Genomic DNA, 20,565 nt, shown 5'->3' on the forward strand with positions numbered 1-20,565 from the left:
GCGACAAAGGAACAATAAGTAGCGCTATTTCTGCGCTGCTTTGTTAAGTAATTAGCACTTAATGTTTGGCATCTATACAATGGGCGATCGTGAGAGAATTTCACTCATCAAACTGCATTGAAACCTAGAATCTATAATGCAAACTGCTATGCGTAATTTCATATGCAATACCATTATTTCTTCTACTTGAAGCCATCCTACGATCATAGACCGCTTTCCTACAGGCTATTTTAAAGAATAATTATTTCTGAAAGACAGTTTGTTATAAACATCACTTCGTGATTTGCAATTGAGATGTTGCTTCTTTCGGATTTACATAGCACACAGTAGGAGTACCAGCGTTCAGTACCATCTAGAAGCGTGGCTCGAAAGTTTCGAGCCACGCTTCTTTCTTTCGAGTCGAAACCACGTAATAAACAAAAATTTTACGCTAATTCCCAGTTACTCCCAACACCAATATTCTATGACATTGAAGTAGCGAAATCACCGAGCGAGGAAGTAACGCGTAATCTGTGAGGATGTCATCTGTCTCGACGTGGGAGGGATCATAGATTGAATTAGCGGAGGATGTCGCCCCGGGGTCAGTCGGTGCCCTTTGTGCCATCAGCTGCCTCTGCTCATTATGACCACTCCTTGATTGATAATTTTGTAATCTGACTTTCGTGAGATGATGTGTAGAAAAACTTAATGCTGGCAACATTATCTGCCAACCGAAAAATACGCAAATAAACAGGATGTTTATAGGACAGGATAGTTAATTCTAAATTTAAAATGGTTAAGAGGTAAAAAAGAGTATTTAGCCAATAACGCCTTTTCCCTTTTTCTGGTAAATTCACTCGGAAAATTTCGTCCTCGATTAATTTATTTGTAGAATGTTTATAAATTCTGATAAAAGAACGGTGTAATAGCCGCGAAGTTAAGTTTAAGGGGAAGTTTTCATTTCCCCTTGTATTCAAGGTTCCTTCTGGACATTATGGTCTTTCGTTGTCTGGTAAAAACTTTTTGTTATTGCCATTTCCCGACTGTTGTAACTGGTATCATTATTTTGTAAATTTCGAAGCCAACCAAAAACCTTTTGAGTAAATACAGAAAACTAATGTAAATAAATTAGAAAAAACAAGATTGTCCGATTAACTTTGTTGAAATAAAGCCATGTAAATAAATAGGTGTTAAATATTGACTCAGCACACAAACAGGTGAACAAATCAATATCACAGGTGAATGAGTACCGAGGCCCTATCGGTGAGTAGGTACGTGCCATTATCGCATTGTACTTATCAGCATTATCAATAGGGAAAGCATGGCTGATCGCGCGTGGTCTCGTTTTTATATTTAGGTTTGGCATTTTAGGGCATTATGATAGTAGGGTTGTTGCCTATTTATCATAGTAATGACCTATTTTATAATAGTAACGAATTTTCGAGAGTAGGTACCCATTTCAAACCGTGGACACAATCTTAAACAGTTCTTACAAACAAATAAAATTAGAACGAAATTCTCGTTATGTTCAAATCTGGATCAAAAAACTTAAGTTAAGCTTGCCTCAGTTTTATAGAAAAAAAACAGTACTCTAAAACTATCGAGTTCTTTGGTAGGACATCACAGAAAATATTTTTGAGAAGTCAGATCTGTTTATGCAGTTAAAACATGTACTTAGATTTATCTATTCACTGTTCTTAAAAAGTTATTGGAATTCCAGCATATTGCATGACTAATACAGTTGGAGGGACTTTTTGAGTAAAAAAATCAGTGCCTAATTATACAACCAAAGGGTCATTTGATAACAAAGAAGTTTTATTTTTCTTTATTTGTTACATAGAATAGGAATTACCAAAAAAACTAAACAATTCATAGACAATATTATCAACGTAGTTACTAATAAGAATTGAATATTACTACTTGATTGATAATGAGCGATCTAATCAGATTCCGATACGAAACATGATATAAATACAATTTGTAGGACAGTATAAACTGTTGTTTTGAAACTAAATAACTTCGCAAGCATTTTCAGATATACTTTCATATCGTACGTGTTTATTACAATCCGTGTTACTATGTTAGTAATATTGATGTTGTGTTTTTTGCAGTAACCTTGTTAATGTAATCTTACGTGTCTCATTCATAATTTTATTATCTAAATATAATATTGAGGTACTCAATTCCATTATGTACTTAAGTTCAGTTTGACCCGCAACTGCTGCATCACTTTTCCGCAAATTTCCTAGTTACGCATACTTCCTTGTTCATGATCACGTGGTATATAAACTCTCAAGTATACAATCAATCCTGATATGAATACTGATGCTCGAAAGTTACCTACTTAATGTCTTAATCATACTTACTTACATACCTAGCTAGGTCTATAAAAAATATGTTTTAATTTACTATTAGTATGCACTTACCACGGCTATCAGCTTGCCCCGCACAGTGATGCCCACCATAGGGGAGAATCGGACTTCTACTCCGGGCTCCACCACCAGCTCTGCATCTCTCTCCACCAGGAGATCATCCCGCAGTAAATACGGATTTCCATCCGCCTTCCACACCGTCCGACCACCGGCCAACACGCCGCCCGGCAACTCCGTCAACACCGAGGACTTGTTTACTAGATACGGATCCGTGCCTGTAGACACTTGACCGTTGCACGCACTAAAGTAATAAACTATTAACACAAACACTGTCCGCCACTTGTACTTGGTGTCGCTGAACTGGCTGTGTCTTTTTTGCACTCCCATGTCTTTAGAACACTTCATTTTACACTAACTTAACATAAAAATATTCATTTCACTTTTACTAACGCTCCTCGTCTGCCTTCAACCTATTTCGACACCTATCCAAACACTGTTTATAAACTTCTACACAACGTAACATGGTACATAGTGGATATTATATATCAATTTTATGTTACAAAAATATTTTAAAAAGATTATTTCGAATCTAAATAATCCATATCGTAACAAAGGTGGGGCCAATAAGACGAAAACAAACGAAAATGCGCGCTACCGCGCGACCGTTGGGCAAAGTAGTTTGGCCGGTTTCGTACAGTGAGTTTCCACCTCCCTACCCTCCTCGCGTCACTCCACAGTCCACACTCGTTCAAAGCCTTCACCCCACCCTTTTTCTTACTCACACAAACATAGCCCGAAGCCGAAGAAAGTAATGCCAACCTTCAAAAATGTTAACATATGACCAACATCACCATACAAGAGTTCAAAACTCATTCAATTCGTTCATTCTTGTAGTTCATTATGTTGTGGTAATGTTACAAGTTATTAAATACAAATCCATCAAAAGCATTTAGTTACACCGGCAGTAAATGAGACCAATTGCAGCTTTCAATTTGTGAATTTATAAGAAAAAAAAAATCATCCGAAATAACATTTATTAGCTCCCAAGCATTCAAGCTTTCAATCTTTGTTTTAAATTAGTTATAAGCACTAACATTACATACACATAATAATTTAATTAAGTATTTATGTGTTATTATTAGTTATATTTTGTTTTCTTACAGTGTATTCGAGATATTGCCAAACAACTAAGTGTTGAACAAATTAATGGTAGATGACGCGACCAGTACTCAAGTCTTATCAATTTTGATAGAGTATTATGTATCTTGAATTTTCTTTTTGGTGATCAGGTTGAGTATGGAAAACTGACAACATAATAAAACCCAAAGACACCTTCCATTTATACTTCTATTACAATGATGTTCCATTGATCATAATTGTAAATATTGTTCACAATACGAAGATAAGTACTAATTTATAATGACAGGAGACGATAGCGACAATTATTTATTTAGTATATATAGCGTACATACATAGCGTGTTTGCTAACCGTAATCTAAATATCTTACAAGAATTTAAACAAGCACCAATAGACGATCTTATGCTTGCATCATTCATTAATACGCGTTATGAAAACAATAGCAATTTGAAAAAAGAAAACGAAAACAATTCTACCATTTAGATTATGTTCGAAAAATAATGTTAGATACATAATTTTATAAAAATATGAATAAAGCCCTAAATACTTGTATATTTTTGGTCTTGCAACACCCACTGATCCCACTCCAAACGTTCCATTCGGTCAAAGCGTTCACTCGCAAGAAATTTTCATCGACCTAGTTTGCGTCTTGATAATTTTTGTTTTAAAAAATTGTTAAAATTACTTTTTATTCAGAAATTTCCGTTTATATTGTAAAACAAGTAGTTTTATTTCTTTAAAACACGTAAGTTGCACAGTATATAAGTTATTTACTTAGATTTAGCGGTTGCTGTTTGCGTGGCGTGGCAATGATCACCGACGACATTTTGTTCTTTGTGTTAATTTATGTATTTATTCCCCAATGCGTACATCGTGTCGCAGCAAGCCGCGCCATTAAAGTCGGTTGATTGTTGTTAGAATGCAAACAGTTTAGATTCTAAAACGGTTATAGTAAAGAAATATTGGTTTTAGAAAACACAATCATGAGCACTGGCGGCACTCGTGTATACGTGGGCGGACTCGTGGAAGGCATCAAAAAGGAAGACCTGGAACGAGAATTTGACAAATACGGGAAACTAAACTCAGTTTGGGTAGCATTAAATCCCCCCGGTTTTGCGTTCATAGAATTTGAAAGCTTGCAGGAGGCGGAGGATGCGTGTAGCGCTATGAACGGTTTCGAGATGTTAGGCGCGACGCTCAAAGTAGAAATCTCGAGAAAACGGGACGGGCCCCGCAGAGGGGGCAACTTCCGGGGCGGGCGCGGTGGTAACTTCAGGGGCCGCTCGTTCGGGCCTCAGGGAGGGCGCTTCAACTCTTACGGCGGCGGGCGGCCGTACAACCGCAACGGCGACGGATACGGCTCCGGCGGCGGCGGCGGCGGTGGCGGTAGCAACTTCAGATCCAGGTCGCCGCTGTCCCGGTATTAATTTAGTTGTTAGCATAATTAGGTTTAGTGTTATCGTAATCTGAAGCCTTCCAAGTGTTAAAATTCAATGAATATATATTATTGGGGGTTTAATGCTCGGGAGTGTCCCATTAACTGAGGAATTAGAGGTAACAACTTCTCATATTTTTCCCTCATTAGATGTAACAACCGTTTATGTACTTGGGATTGTTTGACCAATTTATTTTGCTGATACTGTATTTTAAAAATAATATGTCATAATTATAAAGAATCCATTTTGTGTAATAATTGTTTGATATGCCTGTATTTCAAGTTTTTATATAACTTAAGAATCATTTACATATTAGCAAGGTATTTTAGTCAATATTAATTTGCATTTACTTGGTTAATGTAATTGAGTTTATTTTACATGCAATAGATCAAAATAGTATTTCACTTGTTTATGAATGCATATAAAAGATAATATGACAAGGTGTATAAGCAAAAATGATCTGTATTTTTGCATTTGAATTGTTTTTTCTACAGTAAATATATTTTTGTTCGATTCTTTGTATACTGTAAGTTACTTTATATCATGTATTGATTTTTTATATTACAATGTACTAATCATAAATACATTTGAAGTCTACTTTGTTATCTGTCAAATGTAAAAGTCCACAAGATAGTGCTATCAAAGCATTCCCTAAATTATATTTACACGGGTAATAGGTCCAACATCATTTTTAATGTACATTTTTATCATCCCACTGTTTTTGTATGTAGCAAGTTGTGAATATTCCCTTATTTTTCTTTTGACTTTTAATATTGTGTCTCTAGTGTGTTGTCTAATGACTCATGTCTATTTTAATTAATAAATCTTTACAGAAATACCTTTTTACTCCGAAAATTGTACCATTATTAAAAAATATGTATAGTCTGTTCAGGATTTTTGTGGCCCAAATACCAAACGCCATTTTCTTTTGCTAATGACATTTTGTATGTTTCAGTTCCTTGGACCCTTGATCTCGATTCAAAATAATCGTCGAGACATAATTTCAAGAACAATCTTCAGTTATTATTTAACATTCTACCTAAGTACTCTAATGGTTAAGATTCCCTTACATTATAAATAAACAATTGTGACTGCTTCATTTGTTTTTATTGTCGTCAAATCTTAACTACTGTAGAGGTTAGGATGATACACATTTTGATATTGTAAAATTAAAATCGAATAAATCTACTGGAACTAAACTGTTTTTGGATCAATATTTTGAGTACCTTTTAGTGGTTAATTTTGGCTTTTTTACAATAATTGTAACACGTGCTTTTACTGGCGCAGACTAAAACATAACCTCTGCCGCCATTTTAGCAAACTTACAAATGCACACCGAATATACCCATAACAATTGAAACCACTAATGGGTTTTTCAAGCTAGGAGCTAGACGAGTGCTCTCCATATAGCGGGCGTTGACCTCAAGCGCCATATATTCGACTACACGTGACACAGCGCTGCCCTTGACGCGGTGTTATTAATTCCTCGCTCTGCACGTGTTTAGCCGCAAAAATATTAAAACAGACGAGACCGGTACCTAGGATTTCAAAATAAGTTTTTATCGATGCGGTCAGATCCATATTGACATAATGTCATCGTCGGGAGATAAAACAAAAATAGATTGTTATGAAATAAACAGTCGATGTATTCGTGATAATTTATTGCTACAAAATTTACGACGGGCTGCTGAGACAGGCCATGAGAAGCTCCATTTTGTTTAAAAAGTTTTTGCCCTCCATTTTATCTAATTTAATTTCCTTGAACGCGCCTCCAAGGTTCTCCCACTTTTTGTCTTGCACTAGTTCACTGGAAAAGAAGTCCTTTCTGGGCGACTGAGCAATAAATACTTGAATTCCAACAGATGGTTCGCATCTAATTGCTATCATTCTATCACCTGAAACAAAAATATTATAATACGTTAGTTTTGGAAATAGTAGAGTAAAGCCGCAGTTTCATATGAAAGCTTTAACAATTCGTATCGACCGGGATGATTCCACTATATAGAAAATTGGGGTAAATCAATAGTTTTGCTAATCTGAAGCGATAAGACTTGCCATCAGTTGGCCAGAGATAATCAAATAATCTCCCTTCCCAATGCCCATTACCTACTCTTCGCAATATAGTCATAATTTATATAGAGCCTAATGTGATAGTAATTTTTGTTTGTTGATTATTACACAAGATTCACATGCACAAATTATTTCTTTCTGCCATAAAAACAAATATAATAACTTTTAAGAGGAAACACCCATATGTGGAATAATCCATTGTTGACACTATAAATGATCTTTGACAAATTACATATTCCATTAATAAATTTTATATTTAATTATTACTGATAGAAAAATTTACAAGATATTTAATACATTATAAATAAAATATAGTAAAACCGCACTATTTATGTATCTATCCATTTCTATTCAAAAAAGACTGAGAAACATCTAGGATATCATCATTGCACCTATACAAATAGATTTAGAATATATAATTATTTAAAAAGATGACACGTAACTGACATAGAATGACACGCAAATTTTTGCAAACGTACCGTTAGGCGAGGCTAGGAGGCACGACGAGGCATTCCCTAAAGGTTCTACGGGACCGGAGCCTAAATGCGAGCTACTGGCCAACAGCTGCCAGCCCATACAGCGGCCCACAGCCTGCACGGCGGTCATCTGATGCTGGTAGATCTGGCAAAATAAAATTGACATAGTATTTTTTGTATTATGATTGACGAACACGCTGCTTGCCCGAAGGTAAGCGATACGATCGCCCATAAACAGTAGCAACACCATACAGAACTGAGTTACAAAGTACTGTGTAGCACTTCACTACGGCCACCCTGAGGTAAAAGATGTTTAGTAATTCCCAGTAACTACATTGGCTACAATGTCCTTTAAACCGGAACACAACAGTCCATGCACTCTGCTGCTCCGGTACATTATTTGGGCCTCTGCATTTACACGATTGACCTTATAATAAAATAATATATTTCCCTTACTAACAAATTATGCATCTTCTGCAAAATTTTTATATCATATACGTATAGTTAGAGTGAGGGTCGCCGGAGTCCGATGGATGAGGGTGGCCCAGAACCGGTTCCTGTGGCGCTCAATGGGGAGGCTTATGTCCAGCAGTGGACGATTCCCGGCTGAAATGATGATGATGATGATACGTATCATTAAACAACGAAAATTAATGTTTTACACTCACGCCTATATATCTGAAGGCGTGGGCAAATGGACAACTACTGCACCCATTTTTCGCCGTGTTTATTCCGTCCCATAACGAGTTAGGTGGCGAGTTACTTTATAACTAGATAATATACAACAAACATACTTGACAATAAATGAGATCTCGTAGCTCCTGCAGTTCGTAGGACAGATGGCGCACCTTCCCGTCGCGGCAGATGCACTTCAGCGTCTTCTCCCCAACGTGCACGACTAGAGACGTGCGGCACACCGCGTCGTAACTAAAATTGACAAACTATACACTAACTTGCATATGTTGGCTGTAGTCATAATTTATCAACTGAAAATATGAAAAGGCACGACTGGGTTCCTAATAATGTTTTACAAAACATTGTCTGTGAATTAACAGTTTGGTATTGCTTTTGGTGCAGATTATTGAGATTGTTACAGTTAAAATACTCAAAATCAGAGGCTAAGTAAAACGTGGGCAACATGGGCCACGGGCGTAAGACCTCAATGTATTGCACACTTACACCTCAATCATGAAAATTCAATTCAGATCATTAAAAGTTGCGACCGAGGATAAAGATTTGAGATTGTAAGTATAATAATACTTGTTCTGTATTATATACTGTCCCACTGGTGGGCACGGGCCTCCTCTACTACTGAGAGGTTTAGTCCTTAGTCCACCACGCTGGCCTAGTCCGGGTTGGCAGACTTTTACATACCTTCAAAATTATATTTACTACTACCAGATTGTACCTACTCGTAATAAAACAATAAATTTAACAGTATATATATAAGTATATATCTGGTAGATGCATCTTCAGGTACTGTTTATATCTGAAGCGCGTTTGGTTATACTAAGCTGATACATACCCATGTGCCATAATGTTAATCTTCACACAAGACTGCGTTGGACTATTCAGAGCGTTCCAGTGAGAAACAATCAGCGGGTCCTTAACCTTAACAAAAAATCCGTGTTATTCTATTCCATAAACTTTTTTTGATTTTTGATTATAATGTGTATGATTTTACAAAAAAGTATATAATTTTTTTAATAATTGTAATAAATAATTTGTGATTTTTTTTTGACAGACAATTCTGAGCTGTTGCTGGTCTTGTGACAATCTAAAATGTTTATAATTATAGAAAAAATATTGGTACGGTACTATTTAACTCAATTAGCGCCATTTTGTCAATAAATTAAAAGAGTTATTGGTTACCTCCTTAGCGATGGTATCGAGCACGTATTCACTACGACGGCGCATGAAGAAGTGCTGCGCCTGTTGTATTATTTGCTCGAGCAGCGATTGTTCTTTGCTCATGTCCAACAACTCGTATCGATCTGCTGCCATTGGACCTGATAGAAAAAAATATAAAAAACTGTTAGAGCGTAAATAGTTATATTATTATCATCATGATATAGACCTATCAGAATTTATTAGTACCTACGTGAAATAAAAGTATTGTGAGGTACAAAGTTTTTTTTACATAAATAATAGGGATGGAGGACCATTTAGCACTAATTTTATATGGAGAAGTAATGCAAAGAGAATATTTTTATATAATATGCATTAGAGATATATTAAAATAATAAAAAAAAGCAAATTACACACACTGCCATGTGTTCGAAACACATGTGTACTTTTTGTACATGGTTAAAGTCTGTGGTCAAACTAAGGGGCTAATATTTTGTCTTTAATATCTATATTCTTAATGAATATCAAACATAATAATAATCTAAATATCTATATACTAATATATACATGAAGGAAAGCGTTGTACCCCTTTTTAAGCACATTGAGTGAACAGAGGAGTGAGATTTGGCATAAATAAATTTAAGTATAAGTATGTGTTACAAATACATTAAATTCGACGGTCGAATTTCGACCACTAGTAAATAATAGATAAATCAATTTCATTCTTAATACCTACATAGGTATTAAGAATGAAATTGATAGCAGAAAATATATACCTATACATATGGGTATGGTATATATTTTCTGCTCTTACATTCTAGCCTGAGCTGGCTTTTTTAGTTACATAATACTTTGCTTTTGTAATTTTATCTCAGCACTTAAACATTTTCAGTCACAATAGTAACTCTTACAGCAAAAAATATGAATGGGTTTAAGAACAAACTTGACAAATATTTTTCTGAGAAGTGAAACTGAAATCGAAAATTTGCAGGCTGTTCGCTTATGTGACTAATAAATTGTATTATTTTAATAATTACCTGCAAGACACCGTCGTTTCGAAGGCCCCAGTGGTCCGGTGGCCGGGTGCGGAAAGGGATGGTGAGTGTTAGAGTGATGCACAGCTCTTAGTAGCTGGTGTAGCGAGTGTTCCAACACGTGGTCATGGTCAGATTTGCCCGCTGTACCTTCTGGCTACAATAAAATTAGTGTCAGTTTACACCTGTATCTTCATAGGCATTGATGGAAGTACAACTAGGGCACCGACGATTCAGGGTGTGTTTAACAAAATACACAGTAAAATAATAGATTTTTTAGTTTATAGTAGGTAGTATGTCTGGTCTAGTTGAAGCGTAATTTATGTACCACTATCGAGGTAACCTATTAAAGGACAGAAACACTGTTAGAACACTGGAACACTCTGAGAAGTGCAGAATTTTTACTTTCTTGAGTATACGCCACTCAATTTGTGCTGCTCCGCATGTTCTGCGTGAGGGTGCCTATTTTGCGGGAAAAAAGCAACGAAGACGCCTCCTTAGTACGTCAACCCCTTTTTTATTTTGTGGAGAAAGTGCACTACCTCCACTACCCAACCTTCGCGGACGGCAACTGGGCGGTTATGTTGGGGTCACCGTGCCTTATGACCCGGCGTTCTGTCGCTCGGGGAGATGGGAAACATCGGGCGACAGCTGGAGCGAGTCCTCAAAATTATATACACCCTATGCACGGCATACCAACCAAGACTCCGCGGTGGCCATCTTCGGCGCATTAGAATCGGCTGCGGGCTTCTTCTGAGGGTAGTAACTAAATTGTTAGCCATAGTCGCCCCTGCAAGCTGCTATCAGCCCTAGGCCGCTACCTATACGGCCTATTAATAATTCCAGCATGGCCTATAAGTGTTTAATTTTTTAACTATATTAGGGGACACAATATCGAAGGTATACAATCGACTTGTAAATATATTTTTTTTACCTTGACACCATCCACGTTCGTATTGCTGTTGTTTTGTCCGTTGTTGTGACAAAGGCCGATTAACAACTGAATGCCGGGTAATACCTGCAATACAATTTGTATAAAAGTGTATGCTCTTATAAAATTATTTACCTTAATATTTTATTACAAGCATAATTTGTAATTCTACTAATCTAAACAATATATAAATATAGATAGTTTTAATTGGGAGAGTTTTTTTCCAGTGCTAATTAAGTTAACGGTGTTGCTCCTTGCATAGGATTATTTATGTAATATTGGGTAATCTATAAATTTAAGACATAAGTAATACTATTTATTCCACATATACAATATCAACTATATTTATTTGTCTGAATAACTTACCGTAGCCATGATCTGATTCCCAACAACCATGTGCGGTATAGAAGCGTCAAGCTGTACGGCCTCCGCCGCTAGCCTCGCGAACAGCTCCTTGCAAAACAGCACGTTCTGCGCAGCTTCCAGCTTCTGCTGCCAGTGGAGCTCCGCCCCGTCGCCCGGTAGTGTCCCGGGGCAGTTGATTGCCGACGAACTTAGTGTTGCTGTCACCACATCTTCTTGCTCTGGGGAAAATATTTTTTTTTTATTACACAGGGACAGCAGTGTGACCTCATTACACCTAATAGTAAGAGCTTTGCCAGTCGACGCAATTATGCCGGTCTGTGAAACTCGATATGTACACATTTTCATTTTACATACATACATACATACATATTTTTTAGGGTAGGTAGAAGTGGTAGGGAATGGATATTCCAAGGAAATGTGGATTTGCAGCTCCATTTTTCGTAAATACGTATGGTGACAATTTGATTGTCGCCAAAAGTTAATTAAACATTATTTTATTATTATTATGTAGTCATGTATTTAAACTGAAAGTAGTTTTACAATAATAGAGAATGTATAAATTAATGAATCCCACCTAGTCAAATTTTGACCATGGCGGCCAAACTTTACAAGGTCAGCCTCATATGCACGAGATATAGTGCACAAGTGTGTGCAATACTCAGGTGCACTTTCTGATCTTTCACTCTCATAGTCTAATGAGATGGTAATCCAACATGACCTGAAAGAGATCAGGCGCAGGACCGGTTTTATGTGCTTTCCACGGCATCGAGGTATCACATAGCCAACTTCCTGACTCCGAATTGCAACTGAGTCATTTTTGAGACGGAAAAATCCGGTCACATATATGATCTGATCTGATCCGTGATTCTAAACTAGGACCTCAGCGCCGTAGTTGTACTCCGACCGTTACGCATTATAAATACGCCACTGAGTCTGTCAAGAGAATGTATATTACCTTTCTGACAGAGTACGGAAATGAACGCAACGCCTTGCAATTCAGGAGGGACGGTGACTCGCAGCGCAGAAGGCGCAGGACCGCTGGTGTTCAGACTCATTGCTTGTGCTATTTGCTCCTCAGGGGCTTTGGTCACCTGTGATAAACATTATAATCAATTTTAAATAGCATTGAAAGTATAAATATGTTTCCTAAAATGTCTCCACAGCTTTCGGCCTTGTTTTTCTACAAGTCTGGTGTCTCTTTAATTGAAAAACCTGGAAAATATTTTAAAGGATTTGTTGGGAGCCAGGAACATTCATTTAGAGATTTAACAATGACAAGTCTGCAATGTTTACACAATTTCTTTGAGTATTTCAAGTTATCTCACAGCAATGAATCAATATTACCTCAAAAACTCCAGTCTGGTTGAATTTAGACCCAGCGGTCCTGTAACTCAAGTCTCCGATTATGGTATTAGAAACTTTCTTCAACCTCCAATTCTGCCTCAGTCTAAGCAGGTCTATATGGAAATCGGGCATGTTGCGCGTCATGCGCATCGTCTCGCTGGCTCGGAGCCGTTCCACTCCAGCCAGCAACACCGCTGCTGCAGCTGCCAGGGCTTTCTTACGTCCATACACTTGCACCATCTGACGGCTTTCCACTGGTTCTGGTTGGACTGGGTCTAAAACCTGGAAATAGTTGTAAAATACATTCTCTGGTTGTAGTAGTATTAAAGGGACCACTTAAGAGAATGCTACAATTGACTGATTATGCTTTTCTGCTTCAGGACTAGCTTTTCTAAAGCAACCTTATACTAGAGATCAGAATGCTTCCTTAGATCATTATTCTGTCACCCGTTTGGCTATGAAGGAAAGTTATAAACATTTCCAACTTTTTATTTCCTATTTGAGTAATTTGTGGGATAATGACAGAATAGGGTTCCCTAAGACTTGCTGTATTTAACCTCTCAATGTGATAAAGTTATAGTATAGTGTATATTGACAATACCTTTGCTTAGCCTTAAAAAAACAATAAGTATTTAGGAGTTAAGATACAGAAATTGCTGAGTTTTATTATTTGGCCAAAACAAGAATGTGGCTTAAAAATTAATGAAACATGATCACTCACCATATACCTTTTCTCCTTAGCAATGTTTAGCACATCGGCCAGCACACACACCTCTGTGAGAGCATTCCGTAACTTGTTCCTCACAGAGTCCCACGGCCACAGGCTCGACTGGTAGCCAGGATCCTTATCATCCTCAGATTTAGACTCTGAGCTACTCTCACCCTCTTTCTTGATGTTGCAGAATTCATCATCAGTTTTAGAGAAGTCTATTTTTTGGGCGAGCCTTGCAAGGTTCTCTGACATTGACAGGGGCCTGAAAGAAAAATTTTGTGTGGGGACTTAAAAATCAAACATATTATAGAATTATGTATATAATAATAATATCAGCCCTATATTATAATATACTGTCCCACTTTTCGGTACGGCCATCCTCTGTGACTGAGAAGGTTTAGGCCTCAGTCCACCAAGCCAGCCTAGTGCAGGTTGATACTCTTCAAATACTTTCGAAATTATTATAGAGAAATTGGGTATGCTGTTTTCGTCACAATGTATTCATTCACAATTAAAGCAATGATTTACGAAAAAATTAAAAACATATATTTTGAAAAAGTCAAATCCGCATGCCCCTGTGTTTCGAACCTGCGGACATTCGTCCCGGCAGTCCGTTCTGCTTCCAACTAGGCTATCCCCGCTATTGTGTTTATAGTCATGTTAATTAAAGTCATAGTTTAGAGGTACAGGAGTAAGCGATATTTATCGAAGAAAGGCTGGGTAGAGCATCAATTATAATGTGAAAATCCTTTGCAAAATTCGATAAGTTATGGAAGCAGTAATTTTTATACTTACGCTTGGTATATCTCCTGTCCATCGTAAGTGATTTCCTGGATTTGATTTTCAATAGGTGCTTCAATTGATATATTCACAGAGTTTGCCATTTTTACCTATTCTTAGATTCTTTTATTTGTAATTTAACATTTTAAGTTACTCTTAAACCTACTGTGTACTTATACAGAAATATAGAAAGTAATAATATTTCTATGTTTCGGTCAGGTTTAATTATTTTTTAACGTGCTAAGTTATGTATATACGTTTTATAATTAAATATTTTTCCTATAAAATTCAACACGAATGGTTTGACACAAACAATAAAAAAACGAGTTGCCAAATTAAATAAAAATACTGTCAAGTGTCAACTTGCAACGGTTTGAGTTGCAGATAAAAAAATGATTAGTTTAGCATGATGGTATTCGCCATTCGAAATAGACTAAATCGTGACAATCCGGCATTTACAATATTTTGTCGTGCTGACACTCTTCGAAAAATCGCCTAATATGATAACACTGTTTAAAACACTTAATGAACGTACTACAATAATACTCTAAAAACGAATAAGGCGTATTTTTACTTCGCGACCCGATCCGGCCCGCGTCGTAATACTTGGCACAAAAAATATGGTGTGTATTTCTGAAAGAAAAAACAAAATTATAATTAAAATTTTAAATTTTCCCCATACTGATTAGTGAGTGATCACTAGGACTATTATCAAGACTCATCACTATTTGATCACGACGCCCCAACCAATGGTTGTCATGCAAAATCCTTTCGATGTTTTTTGTGAAACAACATTTAGAACACACGAATAGGATTCGAAATGGAAGTCGATCATTAGGATACTAATTAATTTTAGTGTTTGTTGTCAAGAGATTATTACAATGGCTTTCATACACCCTTTGCAGTAAGTGAGAAAATCCAAAATGACTGACCGTACGATAGCGGTAAGTGACTCTCGTAGTAAGTAATAGTGTATTTGTATTACTCCGAAATGAAAACTCGACCAGCTTACGCCGTAAAAGCTTACTTTTGTCGGTTGATGTTTTAGTAAAATATTTATTGAAAAGCGATAAGTTTATTCTATAATCATTATTAAAAATATTACATGATAGGTACTTGACAAACGTGCAATATGATAACGAAGTCATTTCGTAGGATACAGTAATTAACATTTTTATGCTATCCTGTTAAAATGCTCGTTTTCTTCGATTATAATGTCATAATTTACAAATTACCGTGGCGTATTAAAATTTTAAATAATTATTTCAAATTTAGAACAGTAACGCAGGCACAATGTTCTTTTTTTAAATTTAACTTTTAGTAAAATTATTATGCCAGTGTAATTTAATTTGGGATTGTATGTTTTTCCAGTCTCGTCCCAGTCTAGAACAAGTGACTGCTATAGTGGATTTTATGGAAAAGCACCCTGCCCTGGCATTGGGCCAGTTGAGAGGTTTGGAAGGACGGGATGAGAGCAAGAAACTGTGGCTAAAATTAACACGGATAGTAAACAATATTAATGGACCTACAAGACCTATGAAATCTTGGATTAAGGTGAAATAAGTTTCTTTTTAAATGAAATCTGTACCATGTGACTTTCAAGTAGGGTCTGCCCTATCTTAAGCACAAAATCACATGGGTACAAGAACATCAAGGTACTTAACATATGTGTTAAGTACCTATGGGTCTCACACAAAGGACATGTCCGCTTTTTTATTGATGCTGGTTCTTTTTTTTTAATAAATTTCAATCAACCTCAAACTTATAGTTATTGGATAATAAAGTTACAAAATGTAGAGCTTGGAATAATTAAAAGAATAATAATTTAAGACACCTTCATTTATAAGAAAAATAAGAAAAAAATGTCTGGAGTAACTCATAAAAATAACTTAAATAACTTAAATGATTTAGCTGTCAGTTATTTGTCTTTCATGGATATAAAGGAGAAATAAAAAGAAACTCATTCACAGATATTTTTAGACAATTAAACTAGGTTTTTTACAAGTATACTTTTGTAGGGGTGCATTCCAATGTAAGAAACATTTATGTTGTGAAAGGGTTCATTTTATGAGTAATATGTAAGTCTAAGCAAAATTATAAAAATCTCAAATCTGAGGTCTTTAAAATCAAATTTTTTTGTTACAATATGCTCATTTTTTAAAGTTCTAACCAGATATATGTATCTCTGTTAAAATTTCTGTGAAATAAAAAAAAATTGGATTGTGTTTTTTGTTTTAAAAATCAGAAATGTTTCAGTACTATTAACAAAATTTGATGTATTACTTTATTGTAGAACTATCTATAATATATACTATATATAGTGTATGACTTGTGCACTCATATTCCTCATTTTCCTTACTTTGAATTTGTTAATCACTTTTGTACACCATCTTACAGTACTGGGCTGATAAGAAGTCCACAGTGAGATCAAAAGTACAGGGTTGTGGAGGAGATCCAGACAGCTTGTGTTCCAACATTGAGAAGAAGATTTGGGATCTATTTTTAGCCAACGATAATACAAGTAAGTATGTTTTGTACCTGTTGCTGCAATTTTTGCCTCTAATAATAATAACCAAGATAATGTTAATAATAATGTTCTTTACAACGAGTCTTATGCTCTGGCATGCAAATATGCAGTTTTTTATGTTTTAAATTGCTCAAAATCTTTCCTTTTTCTGAAAGGTATGTGTTTCCATATGTTTGTTTAGCATAGTTTTTTGTACCTTATAAAATAAAATATTTGTGAACTTTTTCAGTACTCAGTGCTTGTAAAGTCAAGATTGTATTATAAATATACATATATTTCTGTATTCACAGAAGGCCGTGGAGCAGTCAAGCAAGAATCTCATTATATGGAAGACAGCTTCTTTAACGAAGACAGTATGGACCAGAATCATGTTGAGACAGAACCTGTGTTGGCCTTCGAAGAGCCCGCAGCTGACATGGAGGAGAGACATGTGGCATTGATGGAGAAACTGGTAAGAACAGTACATATAAAATTTTTCTTCTAGATTCAATAAACAATAAATTATGTGCCTTATCTGTAGAGCAAATTACATTTATTTTTTCGGAAATTTGTTGTTGAAACATCATAGAAAATAATTCTAGAGTATGTGGCCATTCATATTAACCATGGACCAAAAGGAAATTAGTACTTCACATAAGAATAAGTAGAATAAGAGCAAAAACGTTGGTTAAGAAAGGAATACAACTCATTTTGCCAATAATTCTTTTCTATTTTTGGTTTGTACAGGTGAAGGTAATGAACGATCAAGCTGCGGCGATGACGCAGCTCGCCCACGCGTCTCATGTTAACGCTCAAGCTATGGAGCGTCTAGCTGAATCGTCCCATATACAGGTATTTTAATTATATATATTTTACATTAGGGTGTGTTATTCTGGTGGTTCTGTATTTAACTGCGTAATTATAGACCATGTTACTACAAGATTTTTGTATCCATATACAGACTATTTATTCGATCCCTAATTAAGTCCTATAACTTTGTCACCAGGCACGGGCGATAGATCGTCTAGCAAACACGTTCGATACCATGAGTGCGGCCACGCACGACGTACGTAATGCCATCGTGGACATCGACGCTACCATGAAACGATTCTACTCTGCCGCGGGCTCGTAGCATCCGCATCATTATCTGCCGCTCTGAGGGATATCATTCACGGTGCTACCAGTGTGGCGTGACGTCGACCTTACTGTGAAACAAATCTACTGGTAGCACACGCATCATTACCCGCCGCTCTGAGGGATATCATTCATGGTGCTACCAGGGTGGCGTGACGTCGACCTCACTGTGAAACAAATCTACTGGTAGCACACGCATCATTACCCGCCGCTCTGAGGGATATCATTCACGGTGCTACCAGGGTGGCGTGACGTCGACCTCACTGTGAAACAAATCTACTGGTAGCACACGCATCATTACCTGCCGCTCTGAGGGCTACTACTCATAGTGCAACCAGACTACTATTATACATTAACGTCAATTGCGACTATTGCCGTATTGTAATTGATGAAATTAAATGTTACAAATAGTAATTACGAGAGGCAACACCATGATAGGGTTCCATGATGATGTGTATACACAACAAGCCTCCACCGTTCTATAAAGCAATCTGATTAGCCAATGTAATTTTAGATTTTGTTTGTGAACATCATCAAAATATTGCAACTCCGTATACATTATGTTTTTTTCGATATTTACTGGTCACGACCAGGGGATTAGTCCCTTCTCCCAGAGGTCACTAATGAGATGACCTTGACATTTGGTGGTTCTCTCATTGTCAAGTTGCTGCGTTTTAGCTGCGCTTAGACCATAAGTATTATAGGGTAAATAAAAAAAAGAAAATAAGGCCATAGACAAGTATTTTAATTGTAAATAAAGATGTATTAAATTATGTTGTGTATTGTGTAAAATGAAACATGATATTGCATATTTTAATTTTGTTTTATTTATCATAAACTTTAGGTTACAATGTTTCTCCTTTGACACTTTTTGATGTCGTTTTGTCGAAAAGTAACATTATTACAAATTGGTTTGAAGAAGAAATAAAAAGATGCTGCATACATTCGTTAGAAAAGGATATATATACATCGACAGTTACGTAACAACGTTAGTGCCGCTCATTGGCCGTCGATTCGGGCAATTACCTTACTTTTGTCTTGCCAGTATTGAGTTTGGACGACGTACTTATCTATGTAATAAAAACATCTTAGCTTATAAGTAATTTACTAATACTTGACTATGAAATGAAAATTATCAACTAACCAGTCGTATAAATTGCGTGAAAATCGCGATCGGAATACTTTTAGGCTCCATACAGATGACGCGTTTACCACTTTTTGGAAACGCACTAGTGCTTAGGAACGCGTGTTGAAAACTATCATAGGAATAGAGTTGTAAAGACAAAGAGAGACATCGTTAGATTTTGGGCTATTTTTAACCTTCATTATATTGGTATAAACTTTTAAATTGCTGATAAATAAAAGGTATTCTAAAGCATATCGACGGTTGAAAAGCTAAATGACTTGAGCGACATTTTTTGCGACACTAAGTTTCATACATATTAAAAAAAAATTCACGTTGAATTGATAACCTCCTCCTTTTTTTGAAGTCGGTTAACAATCAGCACATTTTTCTATGTTATTTTATTCAGTTAAAATTTGTCGATATGTACTTATAGATGTTTGAAATAAACGATTGCAATCGTTTTCTCAATCCAACGTGAAAAAGGACCAATCAAAATACCGTTTTTTTTTTACAAATAACTTATTGTGATTGGTTTATTTTCGGGATACGATAGATTAGGATTGGGTTTATTGAAACGGTGGTAAAACGTAGTTATAAATAATTATTTTTTAATATAGCTTTACGTTTATTATTATATTATTATACTAGCTTTTGCCCGCGGCTCCGCCCGCGTTATAAAGTTTTTCGGGCTAAAGTTTTCCGTTATAAAAGTCACGCTATATATTTTCCCGGGAGCCTATGTTCTTCCCAGGGTCTCAAACTGTCTCCATACCAAATTTTATCCTAATACGTTATTACTAGGTAGTTTTTGAGTTTAACACGTTCGGGCAGACCGATGCAGCAGGGGACTTTGTTTTATGATATATTTTTGTAGAACTTTTTAAGAGGAACAATCCCGTCATACATTATTGTTGCATAACTTTAACCGTTTACGTAGAGCACGCAACAGAAGCTCTCAAAACTAATAAATTGTCCCCGTTTTTGCATCATGTTTCATTACTGCTCCGCTCCTATTGGTCATAGCGTGACGATATATAACCTATAGCACTCCAGGAACAAAGGGCTATCCAACACAAAAATATTTTTTCAGTTCGAACCGGTAGTTCCTGAGATTAGCCATTACTGCTCTGCTCCTATTGGGTATAGCGTGATGATATATAGCCTATAGCACTCCACGAACAAAAGGCTATCCAACGCAAAAAGATTTTTTCAGTTTGGACTGGTAGTTCCTGAGATTAGCCATTACTGCTCCGCTCCTATTGGGTATAGCGTGATGATATATAGCCTATAGCACTCCACGAACAAAGGACTAT

At 36.2% G+C, this 20,565-nt stretch overlaps 4 protein-coding genes across 9 annotated transcripts in view; 2 read left to right on the plus strand and 2 right to left on the minus strand.

The window, feature by feature from the left end:
* The window catches only part of LOC115440611 (protein bark beetle), a 41,910-nt gene extending 38,802 nt beyond the window's left edge, over positions 1 to 3,108 (minus strand). The window contains exon 1 of one of the 2 annotated variants that reach the window (XM_030164990.1): positions 2,406 to 2,756. In XM_030164990.1, coding sequence (XP_030020850.1) covers positions 2,406 to 2,756 — 351 coding nt within the window. Of the gene's footprint in view, positions 1 to 2,405 lie in introns of both variants that reach the window. The other variant, XM_030164991.2, reaches the window with a different exon arrangement.
* Positions 3,109 to 4,055: 947 nt separating this feature from the next.
* On the plus strand, positions 4,056 to 6,124 carry LOC115440614 (RNA-binding protein Rsf1). 3 transcript variants are annotated; one of them, XR_003938376.2, is made up of 3 exons: positions 4,056 to 4,234; positions 4,462 to 5,043; positions 5,881 to 6,124. XR_003938376.2 is itself a non-coding variant. In XM_030164998.2 (3 exons), the coding sequence occupies exons 2-3, from the start codon at positions 4,473 to 4,475 to the stop codon at positions 5,894 to 5,896; spliced, it is 453 nt and encodes a 150-aa protein (XP_030020858.1). In that variant the 5' UTR covers positions 4,056 to 4,234; positions 4,462 to 4,472; the 3' UTR covers positions 5,897 to 6,124. The 3 variants fall into 3 exon arrangements, 2 of the variants coding, with proteins under 2 accessions (XP_030020858.1, XP_030020859.1); XM_030164998.2 differs by having other exon boundaries at positions 4,462 to 4,909; XM_030164999.2 differs by lacking the exon at positions 4,056 to 4,234 and adding an exon at positions 4,370 to 4,388 and having other exon boundaries at positions 4,462 to 4,909.
* Positions 6,125 to 6,550: 426 nt separating this feature from the next.
* LOC115440612 (mediator of RNA polymerase II transcription subunit 17) lies at positions 6,551 to 14,835 on the minus strand. Its single transcript, XM_030164992.2, has 12 exons — positions 14,502 to 14,835; positions 13,716 to 13,968; positions 12,995 to 13,276; positions 12,606 to 12,741; positions 11,651 to 11,868; positions 11,288 to 11,371; positions 10,357 to 10,510; positions 9,344 to 9,480; positions 8,997 to 9,082; positions 8,266 to 8,398; positions 7,475 to 7,616; positions 6,551 to 6,820 (listed from the first exon to the last, which is right to left on the minus strand). The coding sequence occupies exons 1-12, from the start codon at positions 14,588 to 14,590 to the stop codon at positions 6,600 to 6,602; spliced, it is 1,935 nt and encodes a 644-aa protein (XP_030020852.1). The 5' UTR covers positions 14,591 to 14,835; the 3' UTR covers positions 6,551 to 6,599.
* A 356-nt stretch (positions 14,836 to 15,191) lies between these two features.
* LOC115440613 lies at positions 15,192 to 18,943 on the plus strand. 3 transcript variants are annotated; one of them, XM_030164993.2, is made up of 6 exons: positions 15,192 to 15,430; positions 15,858 to 16,040; positions 16,884 to 17,007; positions 17,304 to 17,464; positions 17,740 to 17,844; positions 17,999 to 18,943. In XM_030164993.2, exons 1-6 carry the CDS (start codon positions 15,410 to 15,412, stop codon positions 18,122 to 18,124), a joined length of 720 nt encoding a protein of 239 aa, XP_030020853.1. In that variant the 5' UTR covers positions 15,192 to 15,409; the 3' UTR covers positions 18,125 to 18,943. The 3 variants fall into 3 exon arrangements, with proteins under 3 accessions (XP_030020853.1, XP_030020856.1, XP_030020854.1); XM_030164996.2 differs by lacking the exon at positions 15,192 to 15,430 and adding an exon at positions 15,498 to 15,517; XM_030164994.2 differs by lacking the exon at positions 15,192 to 15,430 and adding an exon at positions 15,626 to 15,647.
* Positions 18,944 to 20,565: the final 1,622 nt, after the last annotated feature.

This window comes from Manduca sexta, chromosome 24, assembly GCF_014839805.1.
Source record: "Manduca sexta isolate Smith_Timp_Sample1 chromosome 24, JHU_Msex_v1.0, whole genome shotgun sequence".
NCBI lineage: Eukaryota > Metazoa > Arthropoda > Insecta > Lepidoptera > Sphingidae > Manduca > Manduca sexta.